Source organism: Staurois parvus, unplaced genomic scaffold (assembly GCF_062004578.1).
Source record: "Staurois parvus isolate SC_StPar_1 unplaced genomic scaffold, SC_StPar_1.0 ptg000586l, whole genome shotgun sequence".
Taxonomy (NCBI): Eukaryota; Metazoa; Chordata; class Amphibia; order Anura; family Ranidae; genus Staurois; species Staurois parvus.
In genome coordinates, this window is record NW_028318382.1 from 4,887,624 (window position 1) to 4,909,950 (window position 22,327).

Consider the following 22,327-nt stretch of genomic DNA (forward strand, 5'->3'; position numbering starts at 1 on the left):
GAAGCGTTTTTACCGCTTCCCAAACGCCTCTGCCAATTCTGCACATTACAGCACATAGTGCTGTTCTAACGGGAGCGTTTGTGTCGCATCGCGGCAAAACAGACGCCTCTGGTCGCGGCAAAACAGAAGCCTCCTATTCTCGTCTATGGTGCCGCTCCGCAAACGCCCAGCCGGTTGCGACACGGTTGAGGGGCGTTTGCGGAGCGGTAACACCACTCAAACTGCATTATAGGCGTTTGTGGGGCGTTCTTAACGCTCGGCAAACGCCTAGCAACCGCCGCAAAACCACGCATGCGGCGTTTGCGGAGCGTTTGCCAAGCATTAAACACCGCTCCGCAAACGCCGGACCAACGCTTGCCAAACGCTATAGGGGCGTTTGGCAAGCGTTGGTAAAACAGCCAAGCATGAACAAGCCCTTAAAGTAACGCAGCGCCATAACGCAAAAAAAATTCCTGGTCAGGAAGGGGGGTAAATCCTCCGGAAGGCAAGTGGTTAAATAGAATATTTTTAATGTCACAAATGTCAAGTTACAATGGATCTACAGATCCAGCATGAGAATAGACAAGAAAAGAGAAAAGAAAAGAGAAACGAGAAAAGAAAAGAAAGGTAAAGAAAAAAGAAAAGAGAAAAGAAAGGAAAAGAAAAAAAAGAAAAGACAAGAGAAAAGAAAAGAAAAGAAAAAAAGAAAAAAGAGAAAAGAAAAGAAAAGAGAAAAGAAAAGAAAAAAAGAAAAGAGAAAAGAAAAGAAAAGAGAAAAGAAAAGAAAAAAAAGAAAAGAGAAAAGAAAAAAAAAAAAAGAAAAGAAAAAAGAGAAAAGAAAAAAAGAAAAGAAAAAAAAAAGAAAAGAGAAAAGAAAAAAAAAAGAAAAGAAAAAAAGAGAAAAGAAAAGAAAAAAAGAAAACAAAAGAAAAAAGAAAAGAAAAAAGAAAAGAGAAAAGAAAAAAAGAAAAGAGGTCAGCTAAAATCTTGGAGCAGAAGTCTGTGACCTCAGGAACTGTTCCTGTTCACTGTGGAGAGCCTGCAATCATGAGCAGTGCTCCTGCATCCCACATCCTAGCCCTAGTGCAGTGGAGGTGAAGCATGCTGAGACTTGTAGTCTCCCGGAAGCAGCTGAGCGAGCAGTTGTGTGTCAGAGGAACTGCTGAGTGTCTCCATGGCCAGCCAGTCCCCTCCTCTGTACACACAGGTACTCCCTGAGCCACTCCTGTATGGCAGGCCCTCCTCTCCCCTATACACGTCTGTTCCTCTCCCAGCCTCTCCTCCTCCTCCTCCTCCCTGGACACACAAGTCCTCCCATCCTCCCCATTCTCCTGTCCCTGGCATGGAGCTGGCACTGCCCCTTTCCTGTTATTTGCTGTGCTTTTCCTGTTTTGGTGAGTTTGTTTTCCTTGAAGTTTGTATCTCTCCTGTGGATCGTGCTGTACCCTGTCCTCGTCCTCTTCTCTGTACACCTCTGCTTTCCTGGAGCTTCAACTCCCAACAAATCTCCAACTTCAGCAATCTCTTCCCAGGAGACATCAGAGATCTGATTATAGATCATGGTGGCCATACATGCTTTGATTTTATTGATGTGCGCTTCGGTCGAATCGGTAGCAACAGCAAACGTAACTTCTATTCCGATCGATTTAGATCAGATTCGATTGCCAGGGCGAAAAATGATCATTCGTGTTGCGTCGATCGGCAGCCCTGAGATGCTTTGTTCACGAATTTGATCATATTTTGATCGATAGGATTACGATTGCCTGTACATTCTTAATAATCTCCTATCATATCTTTCAACTGCTGATAGAAATGCACTCTTCTGTGTGTTACATCAATTGAATGGGTTGATGACTATAGATCGATTATTCTTACTGGGAGAAACGAATTGGATGCTCCTTTATTGAAGCATGTATGGTCACCACGGAGGCTCGCTTATACCTTAATATCCGTGTTCACTCTGCAGTTCCACGTTCGCGTTTACATACATTTGTAGTGCGTTTGCGGCACGTTTGCAGTGCGTCTGGAACGCATTTGTGGTCTTTTTTTCATTATTATGAACTTTTTTTTACTGAGTTGCATTTACGTGCATTTGTAGTACATTACAGTAAATGTGAAAAAATGCAGTTCAACAGAGAGCATATCTCATATGAAAAACTAACCTATGCAGTAATAGCCTGTACAGCTGGATTTAGAAAAATGCAGTGTACGTTTTATTAAATGCACGTGAAAGCATCACAGTGGTGTGAACTAAGGGCTGCTTCACACTATAGAAACGCAGTCTGGACGTGTATCTGCATGTACATTTTGTATGCATTCTGGTGGGTTTGGGATGTGTTCCAAATGCTTTTTTCCCTCCTTTTTTGAGGTCCAGTGTGTATTTGATGCATTCCAAAAGCTTTTTTTCTTCCTTTTTGGGGTCATTTGGAGTCCAGTGTGTATTTGATGCGTTCCAAATGCTTTTTTCCTCCCTTTTTGGGGTCCAGTGTGTTTTTTTTTCCTCGTTTTTTGGGGTTGTGTGTATTTAGTGTGTTCCAAATGCTTTTTCCTCCTTTTTTATTATTTATTTCAGGTACTTATATAGCGCTATCAATTTACACAGTGCTTTACATACATATATATTGTACATTCACATCAGTCCCTGACCCTCAAGGGGTGTACAATCTAAGGTCCCTAACTTGCATTCATACATTTACATACTAGAGCCAATTTACCTACCAGCATGTCTTTGGAGTGTAGGAGGAAACCCACACAGACACAGGGAGAACATGCAAATCCCAGGCAGGTGGTGCTGGGGTTGGGATTCAAACCAACAACCCTAGTACTGCCAGGTGGAAGTGCTAACCATTTAGCCACTGTGCTGCCCAATAGTTTTTGGGGTCCAGTGTGTATTTGATGCATTCCAAATGCTTTTTTTCCTCCTTTTTTGGGGGTTATTTGGGGCCCAGTGTGTATTTGATGCATTCCAAATGCTCTTTTTCCTCCTTTTTTATTTATCTCAGGTACTTATATAGCGCTGTCAATTTACACAGTGCTTTACATATATGTCATATATTCACATCAGTCCCTAACCCTCAAGGGGCCTACATATTAGGGTCAATTTAGACAGGATCCAATTAACCTACCAGCATGTCTTTGGAGTGTAGGAGGAAACTGGAGTACCCACATAGGCACAGGGAGAACAGGCAAACTCCATGCAGGTGGTGCTATGGCTGGGATTTGAACCAATGACCCTAGCATTGCCAGGCAGAAGTGCTAACCATTTAGCCACTGCACTGCCCAATATTTTTTTGGGATCATTTGGGGTCCAGTGTGTATTTGATGCATTCCAAATGCTTTTTTTCCCCTCCTTTTTTGGGATCATTTGGGGTCCAGTGTGTATTTGATGCATTCCAAAAACTTTTTTTCTTCCTTTTTTAGGGTCATTTGGGGTCCAGAGTATTTTGTGCATTCCAAATGCTTTTATTCCTCCTTTTTGAGGTCATTTGGACTCCAGTGTGTATTTGATGCTTTCCAAATGCTTTTTTACTCCTTTTTTTGGGGTCATTTAGGGTCCAGAGTATTTTATGTGTTCCAAATGCTTTTATTCCTCCCTTTTGAGGTCATTTGGGGTCCAGTGTGTTTTTGATGCGTTCCAGTGTGTTTGATGCGTTCCAGTGTAGTTCTGTGCAGGAAAAATGCAGCATGTTCTACTTTTTTTTCTGGAACCAGAACACACTGGAACTGCAAGCACTAGTGTAAACCATACCATTGACAACCATGTAACCTACTTTCTGTGCGTTTTGGATGCAGAAAAAACACACTGAAGCGCGTGTGTGGACCAGCCCTAAGGTCACTGAAATGCATGTGGTTGTAAAGGTTTTTTGCCTTCATGTATTCTATGCATGAAGGTAAAAAACCCTTCTGTGTGCTGCTCCCCCTACAGCCCCCCTGATACTTACATGAGACCCTTCTCAACCCAGCGATGTGCACAGGAGCCTTGGCTGTCCTGGGTCTCTCTCTCCTCATTGGCTTAGACGCAGCAGCGGGAGCCATTGACTCCAACTGCTATCAATAACAGCACGTGCAGCCAGTGGAGGCAGGGCCGAGCTGCAGCTCTGTTTCTTATGGAAACATAGAATGGGGCTCGGGAGTGAGCACGCACCAGTGCCCCCATAGCAAGCATGCTATTGGGGGCACTGGTCAAGGGGAGGAGCCAGGAGCACCGGCAGGGGACTAGAGAAGAGGAGGATCGGGCTGCTGTGTGCAAAACCACCTCACAGAGCAGGTAAGTATAACATGTTTGTTATAAAAAAAAGAACCTTTAATATCACTTTAATTTTTCTTGCATATACATTTGTACCGCTTTTAAAAGCTTATTTGAATGCATCCGGTACAAGCCCCAAACTCCTTGCACACAGTACTGATGTTTTTATGTTGAATCTTCCTGGCAAAAAGTCTCTGCATAACAAAGCGAATATGGCCCTTAAAGTACATATACTGTAATTACACACGTATATAAACGTCTATACGCTCATAAGTGCGCAAAATTCCCCTAGCTCCCAGAATGTTCTTTTGCAGGAAAATAAACCAGTAATATTATAATCTAATATTCTAATAGATCATCTCTGCACCTTTTTTTCACATTTCTTTTAAAGGGAGCGTGTATATGCGTATATACACGTATATATATATATATATATATATATATATATATATATATATATACATATATACGTGATCCAGCACAGTGGGCCTGCAATGTAGCAGTAAATGTACAGTATACGATGTATGGTCCGCAAGTGGTTAAACTGGATATTTAACGGGCAGCACAGTGGCTAAGTGGTTATTACTTCTGCCTGGCAGCACTAGGGTCGCCGGCTCGAATCCCAACCACGGGACCACCTGCCTGGAGTTTGCATGTTCTCCCTGTGTCTGTGTATGTTTCCTCCCACACTCCAAAGACATCCTGGTAGGTTAACTGGCTCCTGTCTAAATTGGCCCTAGTATATGTATGTATGAATGTGAGTTAGGGACCTTAGATTGTACGCCCCTTGAGGATTAGGGACTAATGTGAATGTACAATATATATGTAAAGCACTGCATAAATTGATGGTGCTATATAAGTACCCATAATAAATAAATAATAAAAATTTCTACCAGCTTCAGGGAATAAGACTCAGCATAAATATCTGTATTTTCAAGTTAAAAAAAAAATCTGCCAGAGGGTCTAACCCTTCCCCATATTAAAAATTAAAATAAAAGGTTATTGCATGGAGATACACTTGAAGGGCTCATTCATAGGGATGCATGAGCCCTTCAAGTGTATCTCTATGCAATAACATTTTATTTAATTTTTAATATGGGGAAGTGTTAGACCCTCTGACAGATTTTTTTTTTTATCCCTGCCTGTGCCCTCATTGGGGATGTTCACCACTCTGTACTGGTGACCACTGACACCAAGAAAGAAAATTAATGAAAAACCAACATTTTAGAATTGTCACCAGAGCAAGAGTTAAGGGGGAATCTTCCAATGAGGACACCTTCTCAGGGGATAGCTGTCTAAAGGTTTGTGGACATGGGCATAGAGTGTTCTGTGCTCAGATCTGTAGACCCGTTTCAGAAAGGGTGGACCCGTCAGCAGATCCGCTTGCTCAGTGGGGGGATCTCTCCGATGATCCCTGCTGAGCAAGCAAATGACAGGTCTGTGTCTGCTCCGCTGCTGCAGAATGGACACAGACACAGCCCACTATTTTCTATGGGGCAGTCAGATGGAAACGGATCGTCTGTCCATTTCTACCTGTCAGTCATCCGATCCGATCTGCCAGCAGATCCACATCTGTCTGGTTTTAGCGGACAGGATCTGATTAGATACCAGCGAGTGTCAGCGGACATATGTCCGCTAACACCCGCCATGCCATAGAGCGCTATGGATGGTCTGATCGGGTCCACCTGAAAAACTGACAGGCAGACCCAATCAGACCATTAGGGGCCTTAAAGTATAGAAATCTGACCGCAGCAGTGTTGTATGCTTTGGACTCATTCACACAACACAGATTTGGTCTGTAGAGTTCAGCTGTGTAAGGGTTCATGTACACGAGACGTTTGGAAAACACTTCTGAACGATGGAAACTGACTGCTGGAAAACGTCTGTTTAGCTGCATTTGCATACCACATTTGTGTGCGTTTATGTGCGTTTGCGTTTAGAAGCGTTTTTTAAAGATAACATCAGGAGACCTTCCAAAATGCCCAGAATGCACTGAAAAACAGTAAAAAAATAACTGTTTTAGACATTTTGATAGAAATAGAGAGAGCAGAAGCAGAGAGAGCAGTATGTGTTGAGATTACCTGTCTTTTCTGGTTGTATTCACTATGGATCCCATCATGAGCATAATGCAGCACGTTCTACCATTTCCTTCACGCAAAATCTGGAACTGACTGCACTGGTGTACTGGGTCCATTTGAATACATGGAAAACGCTTTGCATGCATTTCTGATGATGAAAAAAGGCTCTGGACAGCATCTGGATATGGAACAGTTAAAAAACGCTTCTAAACGCAAACACTTATAAACACGGTTAGACACATTTACACATGTTTACAAGTGTTTGGCGATAAAATCTACTCTTGAACGCAAGTTTGTGCGTTAAAAAAAACGACTGTAAACTCAACTGCCTGTAAATGACTATGTGTACATGTACACATAGGAAAACATTAGGGAGAGTTCTGAGGCTGCTGACAAAAACGCAGAAAAGCTCCTAAACCTCAGTTTAGCAGCTGCAGTGTTTTAACCAAAAGAAAAAAAAGAATTGTGTCCACAGTCCAATTTTGACCGCATTCTTCACTGCACATATGTAAACGTTTGTACTAATGTTTACATGTATACAGCATATAAGGACATGGCCATATCCATATCCACTGCTGCCTTGTGAATATAGGGCCAGGGGGAGATGTAAACACAAACAATGTGTAGGTGGTGGTGGCTGCACAGGAAAAGAATGACCTCGGCCTTCAGGCATTTTGTTGATATCTACATCTCCCCCGGAATGAGTTATTCACATGGTGACAGCACAGGCGCAGAATAACCTCCCCTTTCAGAATGATTTAACCTAAAATAAAAAATAATGAAATGATTAAAAAGTTCAATTCATTTTAGTGCACATAAAACACAACATAAATCCCAGTTTTTTTTTTAAATATAAGTATAAGGTTGTGTCAATTAAATAGATACCAAATATGTCTAACCTTGAAAATGTGTGCTCCTGCCAAACAGAAAAAACTACAGTACCCAAAATGTCCATAGATGATCAATTTAGGCTTCATGTACACAAGCAGCTACTAAACTCGAGTTTAGGAGCTTTTGGCATTTTTTTGCCAAAGCTCCTAAACTAAACTCCATAAAACTTGAGAATGGGAAAAGGAAATAGGCAAAGAGAGAAAATGGACGTTAAAGGCACTGAATACATAAACACATATCAGTAAAATCATTTCTACTTTATTATGACAATAAGTCATGACAGAAAAACATTTTTAGTAAAACCCATCTCTTCATGGAAGCCTACCCCACCCCCTGCTAACTTGCCGACCTCCTCCACTCTTCCTACCACTCCATCCCCCACAGCTATCTCCTCCTGTGCCACCATCCCCTCCCTCCTAGATTGTAAGTTCGAAAGAGCAGGGCCCTCAATCCCCTCATGTTTTGCATTGTATTGGTATTGTTCTGTCACATGTTCTGTCCCCCTTTGTAATGTACAGCGCTGAGCGAACTATTGGCGCTTTATAAATACTGTATAATAATAATAGTTAAAAATTCCATTGCACAATGTCCCCGCGGACAATGTCACACATCCCGCCATACCAAAGGAACAAGACTAGTGATAAGACATACTGTAACCACCAGGAAGGTCCTATGGGAGGTGAGAGACATTAGGCTGCTAGAAGAATGGCCCAACATGTTTCGTGACAACAATCGCTTCCTCGGGGGCTGAATTATAAAATATATAATATTTATGTGTGCCAAGCAACAAAAGACCTCCTGTTCCCAGAGAGCTGACCTCCTCCACTGCTCACACAAGGCAGGGGGCCATCCAGGAGCCAGATATGGGGGCACAATAATGGCCAGCAACCAAAGGCCTCATAGGTCTCAAAACTATGTTATGTAGCAAATAATTAGGATTTCTTACGAGTAGAAGAAGGCCCTGTCCCCAAAACTGGGCAGAGAATCCACAGAAAAAGAAAAAGTTCACTCCCCAATATCCAGGGAGAAGACAGGCGTGGCCAGGAAGATATTCGAATAAAACAGCCCTTGACCTGTCTGTCAAAATGTCAACAAAGTACACAAAGAGTGCTAGTAGATGGATCCAGCCTTCTACTAGATAGAATGGCCATTCTTCCTGGGGATGTTCAGCCTTGTGGGTTACAGGATTCATACACCTTGTGGAGGGTTTCTTGACTGTTGCAGTTGTATTCCTCTTCCAGAGGTGCTGCGTTTAGGTGAGGTTAAACGTCCCTCTCCTGAAAGCGGAAGAATTGTGTTCAGGTTAGGAGCGTTTTGACTGCCGTCCGTTAGAAAACGCGGTACGGCGGCTGCTGCGTTTTGCCACGGTTCTGCTGCGATGTGCATTTTCCCACAAAAAAAAATAAAGTTTTGCATTTAGTTCTGCTTTCAAGTTGAATAAAACATATATATATCACCTCAGAAGATACAATCAGAAGGCAAATGAGCGCATTGGCTGCACCATAAATTTTAGGTATTGTGCGCACCGGAGTAAGATCAATAATTCTAGAGTCATCATTTATGGTTAACTATAAGATTTCATGTACACGAGCCTACCCTGATGGCCGACCGCGTGAAAACGCGGTACAGTGGTTGCTGCGTTTTGCCATGGTTCTGCCACGATTTGCATTTTCCCGGCGCCGCCGGTCAGGGTAGGCTCATGTACATGAAGCCTTATAGTTAACCATAAATAATGACTCTTACTCCGGTGCGCACAATACCTAAAATTTATGGTGCAGCCAATGCGCTCATTTGCTTTCTGGTTGTGATTTTGGGGTGATTTATATATGTTTTAGTAAAATTGAAAGTAGAACTAAATGCAAAACTTTATTTTTTTTAATTTTGGATAGCGCAATGGAGGGTTATAACCCATCTCAATTTTTTTTTGCCATCTGTTTACCTTTGGGGAGATTTCCTTTCACTTCCAGTCCAATAACTAAACGCGAAAGGTAGAGGAAATCCCTAAAAATTAAGGAAATCTGTTGTCCCCTCCCCCCAAGTCATCAGAACTAATATCTCTATTGGAAGATTCCCCCTCTATGCCTGTTCTAGATGCAACCCAAAATTTGGGATTTTCGTATACTTTCACTTTTGATGATAATGGTAAACAGGACAAATAATGAGGGGGAATCTCCCTTACAGGGGTGCATAACGCAATAAAAAGCAGACATGTTTTTTATTCCATCTTCACTCTATCCAAAACTAAAAAAGGTTTTGCCTTTAGTTATACTTTTTAAACAGTTTTCTAAACCCACCTTTATTGTGATCACAAAGGGGCTAATGAGCAGTACATTTCCCAGCATGTAGAAGTGTCCACTTCTACCACGTAGCTGGCAGCTGGGAGTAAAAATGGAAACAAACTCCTGACTGCTATAACAGCCAGCAATTTGTTTTTATGCCAGTGCCACTGTCATAATAGTTACGGCAATGTCAGCAAAGGATTTACAGGATAAATATACCTTTGAATAAATTAATCCGAACACTTCCTCCTCCCTATGCTGACTGTACCATCTTCCATTTACCTTGGAACAATGAGAGAGCCAGACCAGGAGGTATGACCTATGCCAGTTGGCATCAGGTCCTCTTCTCAGTTGGCACGGTGGTGTGGCACTGTGTACTTGTGGTCGTTTCCATAGGCCATAGAGATAAAACCAAGGTTGCAGTCGCCTCTCATTCAACCCACCGTACACTTATAAGGTACGTTATTTGGCAAATTAACGTTGTGTGTTGCGGTAAGGCAGCCCATGAATTTTTCACTGGTCCCCAAAGCACAAAAATTGGACTTACACCTTTTTTACGCAGTGCACCACAACACAAAGATAGTTCACATCTGTGCATTGTGCACTGAAATACATGTTCATTGAGGAGCACTGTCAAGGTGCATTGAGGTGCCATTGAAGATGCATGTTACCGCAATCTATAGGTGTGTTCCCAGCCTAACTTCACTCTAAGTGGCCGTTCATACCATCTCTCATGACCCCTAGCAAGTCACACACTTACCTGTCTCTGCTCCGTCAATTCTTGGCTGTGTAGCCTGATGGGTGCTGCTATGCCTGTGCATGTGCACTACAGCCACCAATAATTCCAATAGGAGGTTTGTACTCCACTTACACTAAAGTCCTATCTCCAGAATTACAAATCCCAGGCTTCTGGTATTGAAAACTAATGTACTTCTTTCTGCAGATATGGACACCTGCAGATAGAAGGCCAAGGAAAAGCCATCACTGTCTGCATGGTACCCTTACATTGCCTGCCAGCCACAAAAAGTACGGGCTTACCTCAGTTTACGAATGCCTCGGTTAACGTAATTTTCGGTTTATGAATGAAAATCCATTTAAAATAATACCTTGGTTTACGAATGTTTTTCGCAATATGAACAGATTAATTGGTTTTCAATGTGTTTACGAATTTTTTTTGCAATCATATCCCTGTACAGTACTATGCCTTTAAAGTGCACTTTATAAAGAGTTTTGAACAGATAAGACTTTTTTTTACTTTTTTCTGACCTCGAAAATGGAGTAGTTGGTTTTCAATGCATTTACGAATTAATGTTTAATCATGTCCCTGTACAGTATTTATGCCTTTAAAGTGCACTCTATACAGAGTTTTGAACAGATAAGACTTTTTTTTTTTACTTTTTTCTGACCTCCGGAACGGATTAATTGGTTTTCAATGCATTTGCGAATTAATTTTTAATCTCCCTGTACAGTATTTATTCCTTTAAAGCGCACTTTGAGTTTTGAACAGATAAAATACTTTTTTTTTACTTTCTTCTTACCTCTGGAACGGATTAATTGGTTTTCAATGCATTCCTATGGGAAACTGCATTTCGGTTTACGAATTTTACGCAATACGAAAAGTCCCGCGGAACGAATTAAATTGGTAAACTGAGGTACGCCTGTACTTATTGTCTGCAGTGTGCTGGTTAGGATAGGATAGGACAGGAGACCAGTACTGTTCTTGGGTTTGTCCAGCAGAATATTTGGTTGTTGATCATTTTATTGTTTGTTGAAAGCTCATAATGCCTACATGACTTTTAGTAGCTACAGGTCCACATCAAGCATCAGTAGCAACAATTAAGTAGCGTGTGTGTTAAAGCTTAACTCCAGATAGATAAATACAGTACAAGCTGAAAATAAAGTAGAATGAGCAGGAGGACAACATCATTAGGTCCTGCTGCTCTTCCACTGTCAACTCAGATGGCTGCCGCTGCAGTGGATGTCAAGCACCTATCTGTGCTGCTTAGCAGAGTGCCTGAATCACAATACTCTTGTCCATAAATATTCATACTTTGACAGCTAAAAGATTGTAAGGAACAGTCAGGTTTTACACATTCACCAAGGATTATATTGAAAGAGAGGTATGTTTTTTTTTTTTTTTCAAATCATACACCTACATCCTAGGTGGATGCAGGATTCCCTGCTGGCTCTGAGGGTGAGAACTGAGCCATTAGATAGACTGCTGTCAGCAGTGAGTGGTGACTCTCTTCCAGCACCCCCCCCCCCCCCCCCCGTGCTCACTGGAGTGCTGGACCATAGAGGATGCAGGCTCTCTGTGTCTCGCTGAGAGACTGAGCCAGGTGCCGGTCCGGACATCTTGGTGGATCCTGACTTTAAGGTCGTTATCTTTCCCCAGCCTGGACCAGCTCAATGACGTCAGCCGACAGCGAACTGTTGCCCATGGGTTTTAGTTATGAGCCATTGTCACTCTCTTTCCGAAGACAAACTAGTGTCATTGTGGCCTAAAAGACTGTCCTATTCAGAAATAGGAAGTTATAGGCCTTACCTTCCAGGTATCATTCCACATCACTAAATCTATGACTTAGTATGGACATACATATTCAGATCAAGATTCAGTTCCAGCTTGGGCTTGGTTGCAGCTAACTTGATCTTCGAGGTTCACATTGTGGCTTGTTTAGATTCCATGGTTCTAATGCTGTCAAGTGCCTTGCAAACACCAGGCGAAAGAGTGTGTTTTGAGGCAATTGGCTCATTTGACACTTACTGTTGGGCATTTGGGTACTAGGGTGTAGTGCTCTGAAGGTGGCCTTTTTGGGCAGTGCCCTCAAATTAAGGGTGGTGGAACCCTAGGCCGAACTCTGTCATTAAGCACATTGCATTGGTTGTTCTTATATAGGCATCACAGTGTTAATGATGAATAATTTACCAGAATAGCAAATGTGCTGTGTATGCCCATGAATGTGGCTATCCTGTGACACAATGTTATACTGTATATTTGATATCTTGGTTGTTAATTGTTGACTGTTAAAAGCCCATATCCAACCCAATTATCATCAGACTACATCTAAAAGGGTACATGTATGTTCACTTTCATTTTGCACAAAATTCAGACAGCTAATACATTTTATGTTATCATATTATTCCAATGGGATCACCCATATTTGTGTTCTCCATATAATTTTGAAGCCCATGCTATGTCTAAATTCAGCTAGTGTCCTGTTCCTTGCTTGACTGTCTGATCTGTTTTTTGTCTCCAATATTTGTTTACAAAGGCTTAAGTGGTGCCACAGACCTACAGAGCTCCTTCTTGAATTTGCAGAATGAATCCTTGGTGGAGAGTGGAGAAGCATGTCAAGGGATCATATTGGTGTTCAGCAACAAGACTGACAGACTGGTATAGTTTCCAAAGTTATTTAATGTTGCTCTGTTTTGCCACCTGTGTCCCATTAGGGAAGATTTTCTTTCACTTCCTGTCGCATGGCCCAAACGGGAAGCGATAGGAAATACCTCTAAATTGGGTCACCAGAGCTAGTGTTCCTAACGGAATATTCCCCGCTATTACTGTTCTAGAGACAACCCAAAGTTTAGGATTTTCTTTAACTTTTGATGATAGCAGTAAGTTCCCTAGAGAGGGTGAATCTCCCTATCAAGGGCACAGGCAGCAAAAAAAACCCTGACAAGTGTACTAATCCCTGTCACACATGAATACAGGAAAGCCTGGCTAGATGCGAAACACCATTTCGAAACATGGGCAGCAGCCTAAGAATCAGTGTACCAGTCCCATCTTGACCTACAGTACCATAAGTTTGGCAACAAACCTGGTAAATTATTAGCTCACCTGTGCCGCAAACCATTCGTTCCCATACACTTCACCTCCCTCAAAGACTCACAGGGAACGTTAAAACACTCCCCTGAGGAAATTATTTCCATATTGGAAAATTCCTTTGCCAAACTGTATGGCCCTGAACCCATTGACCAATCACAGGCCATCTCCTTCCTAGACGATATTGCACTACCTCAAATTGACCCCGTAGCACTCCAATCTCTCAACGCTCCTATTTTGCAATCTGACATTCACTCTGCCATAAAAACCCTAGCAAATGGTAAAGCACCCGGCCCGGACGGATACACCTCTGAATTCTACAAAATCATGGATACAACCCTATCTCCAATTTTACAATCAGTGTACTGCGCAATACAAGAAGGGGGACCATACTGATCCCTCTCCAATGTATACAAAACTTGAAAAAAAGTTTTGCCTTTAGTTATACTTTCAATGTTCGGTGATTAGCATAATCATATAGGAGAGCTAGGAATCAAGTAGACACATCCTGGTAATGGACCATTTGCTGGAGAAAAGTGTAAAAAAGATGAATTCTGAGTGGTTGATAAGGTCAACGCCTATAATGTCTTAAGCTTTAGGTTTTATAGATACATGCAGTAATGTTTATTTGACTGCTCAAATAGTTACAGTATATTATTTTTTATTTATATGAACATTTTTGTTTGCGGCTTGTCTTCGTGTGCTGATTGCAAGTCTATGTTTTGCAGCCAATACCTCGTAAGTACTATGACTTCTCAATATCCCTCATGAGTGCTCATAAGTTAACTGCCACTGTTGCTTGTGTAATTTTCAAACTCATTTTCAACACAGGAAAATGTAATTGTGTATGGAACAATCTTCCATGCAAAAGATTGTTCATGCAAAAAATTGGCCACAAGTCCAGTGAGCGCAGTATTATTTCTGTAGTTAGCTATAAGATAGGATAGCTTACTTACATTATATGATTTGTTCCTAAACTTTTCCTACAAACTGTAAGAGAATAGGATCTATGGCAATGGGCATGACACGTTACACTATTACACCAAAAAGAATGGACTTTTCCATTCAAATCTTGGATGCAGGCCCTATGTGTGGCCATTTATTAAAAGCCTATCTGGCTTATTTATACTTTTCTGATCTATAATTAGGAAATCCCTCTAATGTAAGATCTAATTATAGATGGATTTAGGGCAGATGCTTGTCTTGTGTACCGTCTTAAGTGGTGAGAAGGGGAACATTCCACAGACAATATTAAAGATTTTGTGGCCCGCTAATAAATAAGGAATGTAAACTGAAAATTATTTTCTTTAGTACCAAGTAGATGTAAAATCCTAGGACTAACTTACTAAAGTCCAAAATGCTTTTCATCAAGAATCCTGTTTGTCATTTGCTTTTATTATTACACGTATTTCCTTTTATGTACTTTATCAGCAAAAACCGCAATTACAGTCAAAAATTTTTTTTTGTTCTGGACAAAGTGGAGAAGAGTTACAATTTCTATTTTTGTTGCTGTCCTGGACAAAAAAAACAAAAAAAGAAGAGAAAGGGACAGAAAACACAGACCATCAAAACAAAACACAAAAAAACAAAACGAAAAAATGGATAAAGGTTAAAATCTTTGGCCACTCTTGTAAAAAAAATGGGTTGTAGCTGTTTTTGTTCGAATTTTCCATCACTTTCTTTCTGGGTGATAACCTCTGTTGCAGGGGTCTCCAGACTTTCGAAACAAAGGGCCACTTTACTGTCCTTCCAACTTTAGGGGGGCCGGACTATGGACAGTGGGAAAAGAAAGTGTCCTGAGCTCAGTGGAGGCAATAGTGCCCTCTTTTTAGTGTCAGTGGGAGGAATAGTGCTCCATCATTGGTGTTAGTGGGAGGAATAGTGCCCCATCATTGGTGTCAGTGGGAGGAATAGTGCCCCATCATTAGTGTCAGTGGGAGAAATAGTGCCCCATCATTGGTGTCAGTGGGAGGAATAGTGCCCCATTTTTAGTGTCAGTGGGAGGAATAGTGCTCCATCATTGGTGTTAGTGGGAGGAATAGTGCCCCATCATTGGTGTCAGTGGGAGGAATAGTGCCCCATCATTAGTGTCAGTGGGAGAAATAGTGCCCCATCATTGGTGTCAGTGGGAGGAACTATGCCTCATTGTTGCTGACAGTAGAGGGAAATAATGTCTCAAAGGCCGGATAAAAGCAAGTGAAGGGCTGCAGTTTAGTGACCTCTGCTCTGTTGGAAGGTTGATTGCATGCCATGGTTGCCTGACTATCCTACCCACTATATGGCCAAAAGTTTGACATTATAGACAATTGTGTGCTTCCAACTTTTTTTAAACAGTTTGGGGAAGGTCCTTTTCTGTTCCAGCACGACTGTGCTCCTGTGCAACTTGGATGCGACTTATCCCTTTGCAAAGTCAGACCCATTGTCGCTCTACTTTTGCATGTAAAACATTCACGTACAGCTTTCATGCAATTTTAGAGGGTTAACATTGAAGTCTATGGCCCTCGAGTTGTATGAAAGTCAGACCAAAGTAATGCGTAAACTACTTTGAAGTCGCTGCGACATTAAGTTGGGGTATGACATCTTAATTGATTATTTTTGTTCTAAGCAGCAACGAATTACACTCTCCCTTTTATTTACGGTGACGTACACATAAAAGTGAGACCCATCAGGGTCTAAGGTCAACAATTCTTAAGCCCCGTAAACACAGTCTGAATTTTGGCCGAAATCAGCTGGTACAGTAGAACTGGCTGACATTCGGCCCATGTGTGCAGGTCCTCGTCCGACAGTAGCTGACCCCACGACCGGCTTCTGTCAAACGAGGATGCTGGAAAACCAGCAGTCAATTGGCATCCTTTCAGCACTCTCAGCCAATGGCTGTGAGCGCTGACTGGTGTGTTCTGGCTGGTGAGCCATCCCCCTGTCAGAACACAATAGTACAGCGGGGGAGATCACTGATGTTAGCACAGTGACCTCCATGCGAGCCCCTCAGTTTTCATTCAGCCCGCTGGGTTAAGCAAAAAAAAAACCATAGTGTGTGTATCAGGCATTATTGTAGACTGGTTGTTGCTTGTGGCACTGTGTGGTTATGTTTACATAGGAGCAACTACTATTGCTAAGTCCAATTCTAAGGAAACTCTTGCAGATTTATGTGTATTTTATTGCAATATTGAAAACCTATAAAATAATAAAAATATAATTTGAATCTTGATAATGCCACCCTGATAGTAGCTTGCAGTTGCAGGACATGTGTCTGCTTGCTAGTTTCCCAGGCTTTATGTAATTGAAAAGCACAGGACTTAAGAATAGTGTTTTCACTACTCATATATGCGCACACACGCTGTTTGGATGTAAATAGAATTTTCCATCCTCTCTTTCACATTTGACAATTTCCTCTTTCGCTTCAGTTTCCTCTAGATCTTATCAGTGTAATCGTTTTAACTGCCTGCTATTTTCGGTGCCTATTATGGCTATTGTTAGCTACAACTAGTACGTGATACAAAGAAAGGCCCCGGCAAACTGGGTCTGTCCTCCCTACTGTTCGGACACATAACTTGTAGCACATCTGAGCTTCTTTCACATGCCTGCTCCATGCACCTCTCCGCCATGTTTTGTCCAAATTTACTGTCAACAATGTCAACAATGCATCATAGATTTACTGTCAACAATGCATCATAGAAAAACATAATCCCTGGAAGTGTATAGTTCAGCTCAGTTGGTTGTATGATGATCTAGTTTGACTGACTATGCTAAAATTATACAGTTACATCTATCTTCCTCAGTGCAGCTGGGCTAGGTTGGTTAGACTTTGCTATACAGGTATTGACCAAAACTGTTAAAGATAGTTTGCCTAAAAACAAGCCTGATCTACATTTAATTTGCCCATGACACCCAGTATTTCAGGAATATCCTTTTTGGCCTTGTGATAAAGTACACTTAGAGGAAGGGCATTGTATCATTATGTGTTACTAAAAATAACTAATATGAATCCCTACTGTGTACCTTGAGGCTTATATAAATTATTATGATATTGAAGCAGACCTTCGTCCCCCCAACCCTCTTTATCATTTCACTTCTACTACCCTCCTCTCAAACAATCCAAAATTAGTTTGTTTTCTTTGATACATTTTCTTTTGGGTCTCCTCCTGACACTTCCGGGATTCTTGCCTTTTCGGACTCCTTTCAACACTTCCAGGATTTTTGCCTTTTGGGACTCCTCCCAACACTTCTGGGATGCTCCCTGTTGTTCCAGTTGACCGCTGCCTTCTGAGATGCTCAATTCATGCATCCCAGGAGGCCTGGGGTACTTTACAGTGCACACACTGCTAGACATCATCAGGGGCCAACTGCAAGAACCTAGAAGAGACAACCAAGTCAAGCAGAAGATGACAAGGAACCCAGCATGTAGAGGTGGATGGTAGCTGAACTACACTATGTGTGAGTATGTGCTTTAACAGACTGTGTACCTTGAGACTGATATAAGTTATTATGATATTGAAGCAGACCTTCGTCCCCCCAACCCTCTTTATCAATTCACTTCTACTACCCTCCTCTGAAACAAACCAACATTAGTTTGTTTTCTTTAATACATTTTCTTTTGGGTCTCTTCCTGACATTTCCGGGATTCTTGCCTTTTGGGACTCCTCCCAACACTTCCAGGATTTTTGCCTTTTGGGACTCCTCCCAACACTTCCGGGATTCTCCCTGTTCCAGTTGGCCGCTGCTTCCTGAGATACTCAATTCATGCATCCCAGGAGGCCTGGGGTACTTTACAGTGCACACACTGCTAGACATTATCAGGGGTCAACTGCAAGAACCTAGAAGAGACAACCAAGTCAAGCAGAAGACGACAAGGAACCCAGCATGTAGAGGTGGATTGTAGCAGAACTACACTATGTGTGAGTATGTGCTTTGATCGTAACAGAATAAGCAACGTAAAAGGGGATTTAAAAGAAAATAAGGTGTATTCTAATATATTTTGTGGCTGAGAGAGTAGGTTGATTATTACCTTTCGCTAGGGATTTTCTCTACAGCAGTGATCCCAACACTAGGACCTGCGGTAAAACCTGGGCCTGACATAAACAGGCCCCTGCAATGAGAATACCATTCCCAGTGGAGCAGGGTCTTTGATTATTTTCAGGGACATTGATGTGGGGGGTGCCTTATATTTCTCCCATTGATCCATGGGCATTTTTTTACCGGACCACCAGTGCGACACATATTTACTCCTACTGACCTCCAATGGCATTTTCTCTTATTAACCACATTCTGGCTGCTAAACAGGGTGTTCAACCTTTGTTTAAAAAGTTTGGGGACCCCTGCTTTACAGGACTACCTTGCAGGTTTTCATGGTTTAGGATACAAGGCTTATTGATGTTGAGTAAGATGGGTAGGATGGGGAACAACTGTTGGGTTTAACTGTTAATGGTACTGTTCGGTTCTTTGTGGTCTAACAAAACATATATTAAAAAAGCCTTGGTTTTTAAGCAAGCTAGCAAGTTTCCAAATGTATTCTTTATATTTTCCTTATGCCCTTTTAGAATAGTATTGGGATCATGTTTGTTTTCTTTCAGTTGAAGATTCCTCTCTGGATATTTTACAAACTGATCTGAAAGATGCAAGCTCTTAAAAAGAGTTCTAAAAGGATAGTGCCCCAGAATTTTCTTACACCCTAGGTACAGCTACGGACACCTAACACCAGTGATCCAGACTTGGTCACCTTTTCATTGAAGACATGCATTATGTAGTGTATCTCCAAGGCATCCTGCTAATTTAATTATCCTAGAATAGCCCATAATTGATTGGATACAGCAGAACACATAACTGGTGCCTAATGTTGATTACAGTGGCTATAACTGGAGGTGGACATTTTCCAGACAGCTAGGAGCTGCTGTGTATGGAGCCAGTGGGGGAGGTTGGTCTCACATATACAGTGCTATTGATCGCCCAGCCATCTGCTGTGTTTGGCGCAAGAATTGTAGATAAGAAATAATTTCTAACCACGTGCAGAATTACTGCCTGTGAGATTATCGTGTCCGGCTGATTACATTTATACATTGGGCTGCCATTTAGATACAGGAATTAATTGTCAAGGTATTGCCGGAGAACACGAACAGGATATTAAACAATGATAGAGAACAGAGGAAAGTGTAGATTGAAAAAGAATCAATCATTGCACATCCTAAAATGTAATTTATTTATGCCATGTGCACCTATTGTTGTTCAAAATTGTAGTTTTACATCTTTGAGGAAATTAAAGAGTGAGCCCTCTTAAAATGAATAATTGAGTTTTTGCCAGATTTCAGTGGGATGTGTTACCAGACAACTTATTTTACCATTCAAGGAGCCCAGCTAGGAGATTTCTCCCTAGAACCCCAGAGAAGAAAAAATCCAGGTAAATTCCACTTTTATATTACAGGTCTTTAAGTTTAAACTTCAGGAGTTTAAAAACATAACTCAGCCTTTGTTCATAAACACATCTACCTGTCCTGTGATAGACTTCTCCTTCACTGGTTCTCTGTACCATGTGGCTGCTTTCATCTAAATGTAAAGTCCAACTCTGGGAAAGTAAAAAAACATGTCTTGCAGTGGGACTGTGGCAAAACTACAAAGGTTAATTGCTTGTTTATATCTAGAGCAGTGGTCTCCAAACTGCGGCCCAGGCACCAGATGTGGCCCTTTGCTTGCCTTTATCCGGACCTTGGGGTACTATTCCTCCTACTGACACCAACAATGGGGGCATCATTTTTGCCACTGACACCAACAATGAAGCACTATTCCTCACACTGACACCAATGATAGAGCACTATTCTTCCCATTGACACAACCAACAGAAGCATAATTCCTTCCACTGACACCAACAATGGGGCACTATTCCTCCGACTGACACCAATGATGGGGCACTGTTGCTCCAACAGAAGATGTAGCATTGTTTACTCCCTCTAACACCAGGACATTTTCTACTTCTGCTGGCCACAGTTCAGCCCCCCTAAAGTCTGAAGGACAGTAAACTGGCCCCTTGTTTAGAAAGTTTGAAGACCCCTGATCTAGATGAACAATAAAAGATTTACTTACCTGATCCTCTGCTCCTCCCAGCAGCTAGCCCATTCCCTGCAGCGTCTGTACCCCCACACTACTGGTCTAGGGTCCTGGTGTCATCAAGACCAGAGCAGGGTCCATAGACCTGCACTGGACATGAGGACCCCCAGGGAGAGTCTATAGCCGAATCATGGGGGATTGCTGCTTGCCAGGGGTGAAGATGATCAGATGATCAGGTAAGTAAAACTATTTTTTTTTCCTCTCCCCTTGACATCCTTTAAAGCAGTATTAAACCCAATTTACCAATTCTTAGATGTCATGGCTGCATTAGTATTCTTTTATAGGCTTTCTTCTATTTTCCTCTGGTGATCCAACCATCAGCTGTGCTGTTTTGCAGACGCTCAAGCTCTCTAGCAGAATGTATCAGTTTACATGGATGATGCCATCCATTTACCACTAACAGGGGGGCTTACAATGATCTGCTTTTATTTATTCATGTAAAACCTTTATCCCAGAAGGAAAAAAACTGTTTGCTGTAACCTATTATAAAGTGTTAGCTAGAGTTTGGCTTCAATTTGTTATTGTATTAAAATCTGCTAATAAATTTAACACTCCAAGCTATCCCCCCATCCTGACTGATAATGCTGGTGTCCTGGCTCATTCCTCCAAAGTGGTGTCTCACTAATACAGGAGGGCCAGATCACGAGGTGAAAACAGAGAGAAAAAAGTAAAAAGAAAACTGATGCAGCCATCACAGCTAATGATTAGCAAGCTGCAAAATAATACATTTTTGGTTTTGGGTTTAATACCGTGTAACCCCTTGCAGTGCAGGCACAGGGCAAGGGATCATTTTTGTAATTGCCCGGAATTGGGCTTTAACCTTTTGCTGCTGGTAACGTCCTATGAACCTGACAGCGGGGTGTTTTACACACAATCCAGTGGCTGTAGCTGCGCTACCGCCTGATTGCTTTTACAGCCCCCCATAATGGCGCCCCACCACCCAGCACGAACGCTCCCGCCATGTATTGCGGGTTCTGCTTGCCCATCTATGGGGCCAACATGGCAGGTGCCAGCGGGTTGAGGGGAGAGAGGAGACACACATACACTCTCCTCCCCTTCTTACTGTGACCCAGAAAGCGGCATATGTGACATCACTTCCGGGTCACCGCTGTCACATTCCTTGGCTTGAATCTGCATTGAAATACATCCAGTGGAGCACAGAGGAGACATGCAGGGGCTGTTAGACCCTCCATGTCACATTAAAGAGAACCTGTCACCTAAAAATAATCACATAAGGGACTTTGCGTCCCCTCTGTGATGAGAAAAAAAATTTACAAAAAAAATAAGTTACACCCAAGCACATAACATCCCCTCCCCAAAAAAAGTTTGAGGCCCCTCACCCCCATATATACACACCTACGAACATAAACACAGGTGTCGAGGTCGCATATGTGTGAAAACGTGGATTGCGATACACATGTTACATATCACCCCGCATGCCAGAGTGAGAGCAATAATCCTAGCACAAGACCTCCTCCATAACACAAAACTGATGACCTGTAGGGGCTTTTGAGACCTCGCCTATAGAAATGATAGGGTGATGAAGTTTGTCGCCATTTCACAGTCCCACACAAATTTAAGGCTTGACATGTTGGGTATTTATTTGCTTGGACCTCATCTTTTATATTTTACCAAAACTCTAGGCAATCTATTGCGTTTGTTTGCCCTAAAATTGACTTTAGTGTGTTTTTTACTGAAATTCTGAGTCCCCCGCTCCCCAAAGGTCTGCAGTCTCTGGTCATCTCCTGTACTATGTTCACAGTCTCTGGTCATCCCCTGTACTATGTCCACAGTCTCTGGTCATCTCCTGTACTATGTCTGCAGTCTCTGGTCATCTCCTGTACTGTGTCCGCAGTCTCTGGTCATCTCCTGTACTGTGTCCGCAGTCTCTGGGCATCTCCTGTACTGTGTCCGCAGTCTCTGGTCATCTCCTGTA

At 42.1% G+C, this 22,327-nt stretch overlaps 1 protein-coding gene across 1 annotated transcript in view; it reads left to right on the forward strand.

The window, feature by feature from the left end:
* Positions 1-1,216: 1,216 nt before the first annotated feature.
* The window catches only part of LOC149450054 (scavenger receptor cysteine-rich type 1 protein M130-like), a 48,809-nt gene continuing 27,698 nt past the window's right edge, over positions 1,217-22,327 (forward strand). Inside the window, exons 1-2 of the mRNA XM_089692489.1 lie at positions 1,217-1,373; positions 12,746-12,867. Of these exons, the coding sequence (XP_089548615.1) occupies positions 1,322-1,373; positions 12,746-12,867 (174 nt within the window). The 5' untranslated portion in view covers positions 1,217-1,321. The remainder of the gene's footprint in view (positions 1,374-12,745; positions 12,868-22,327) is intronic.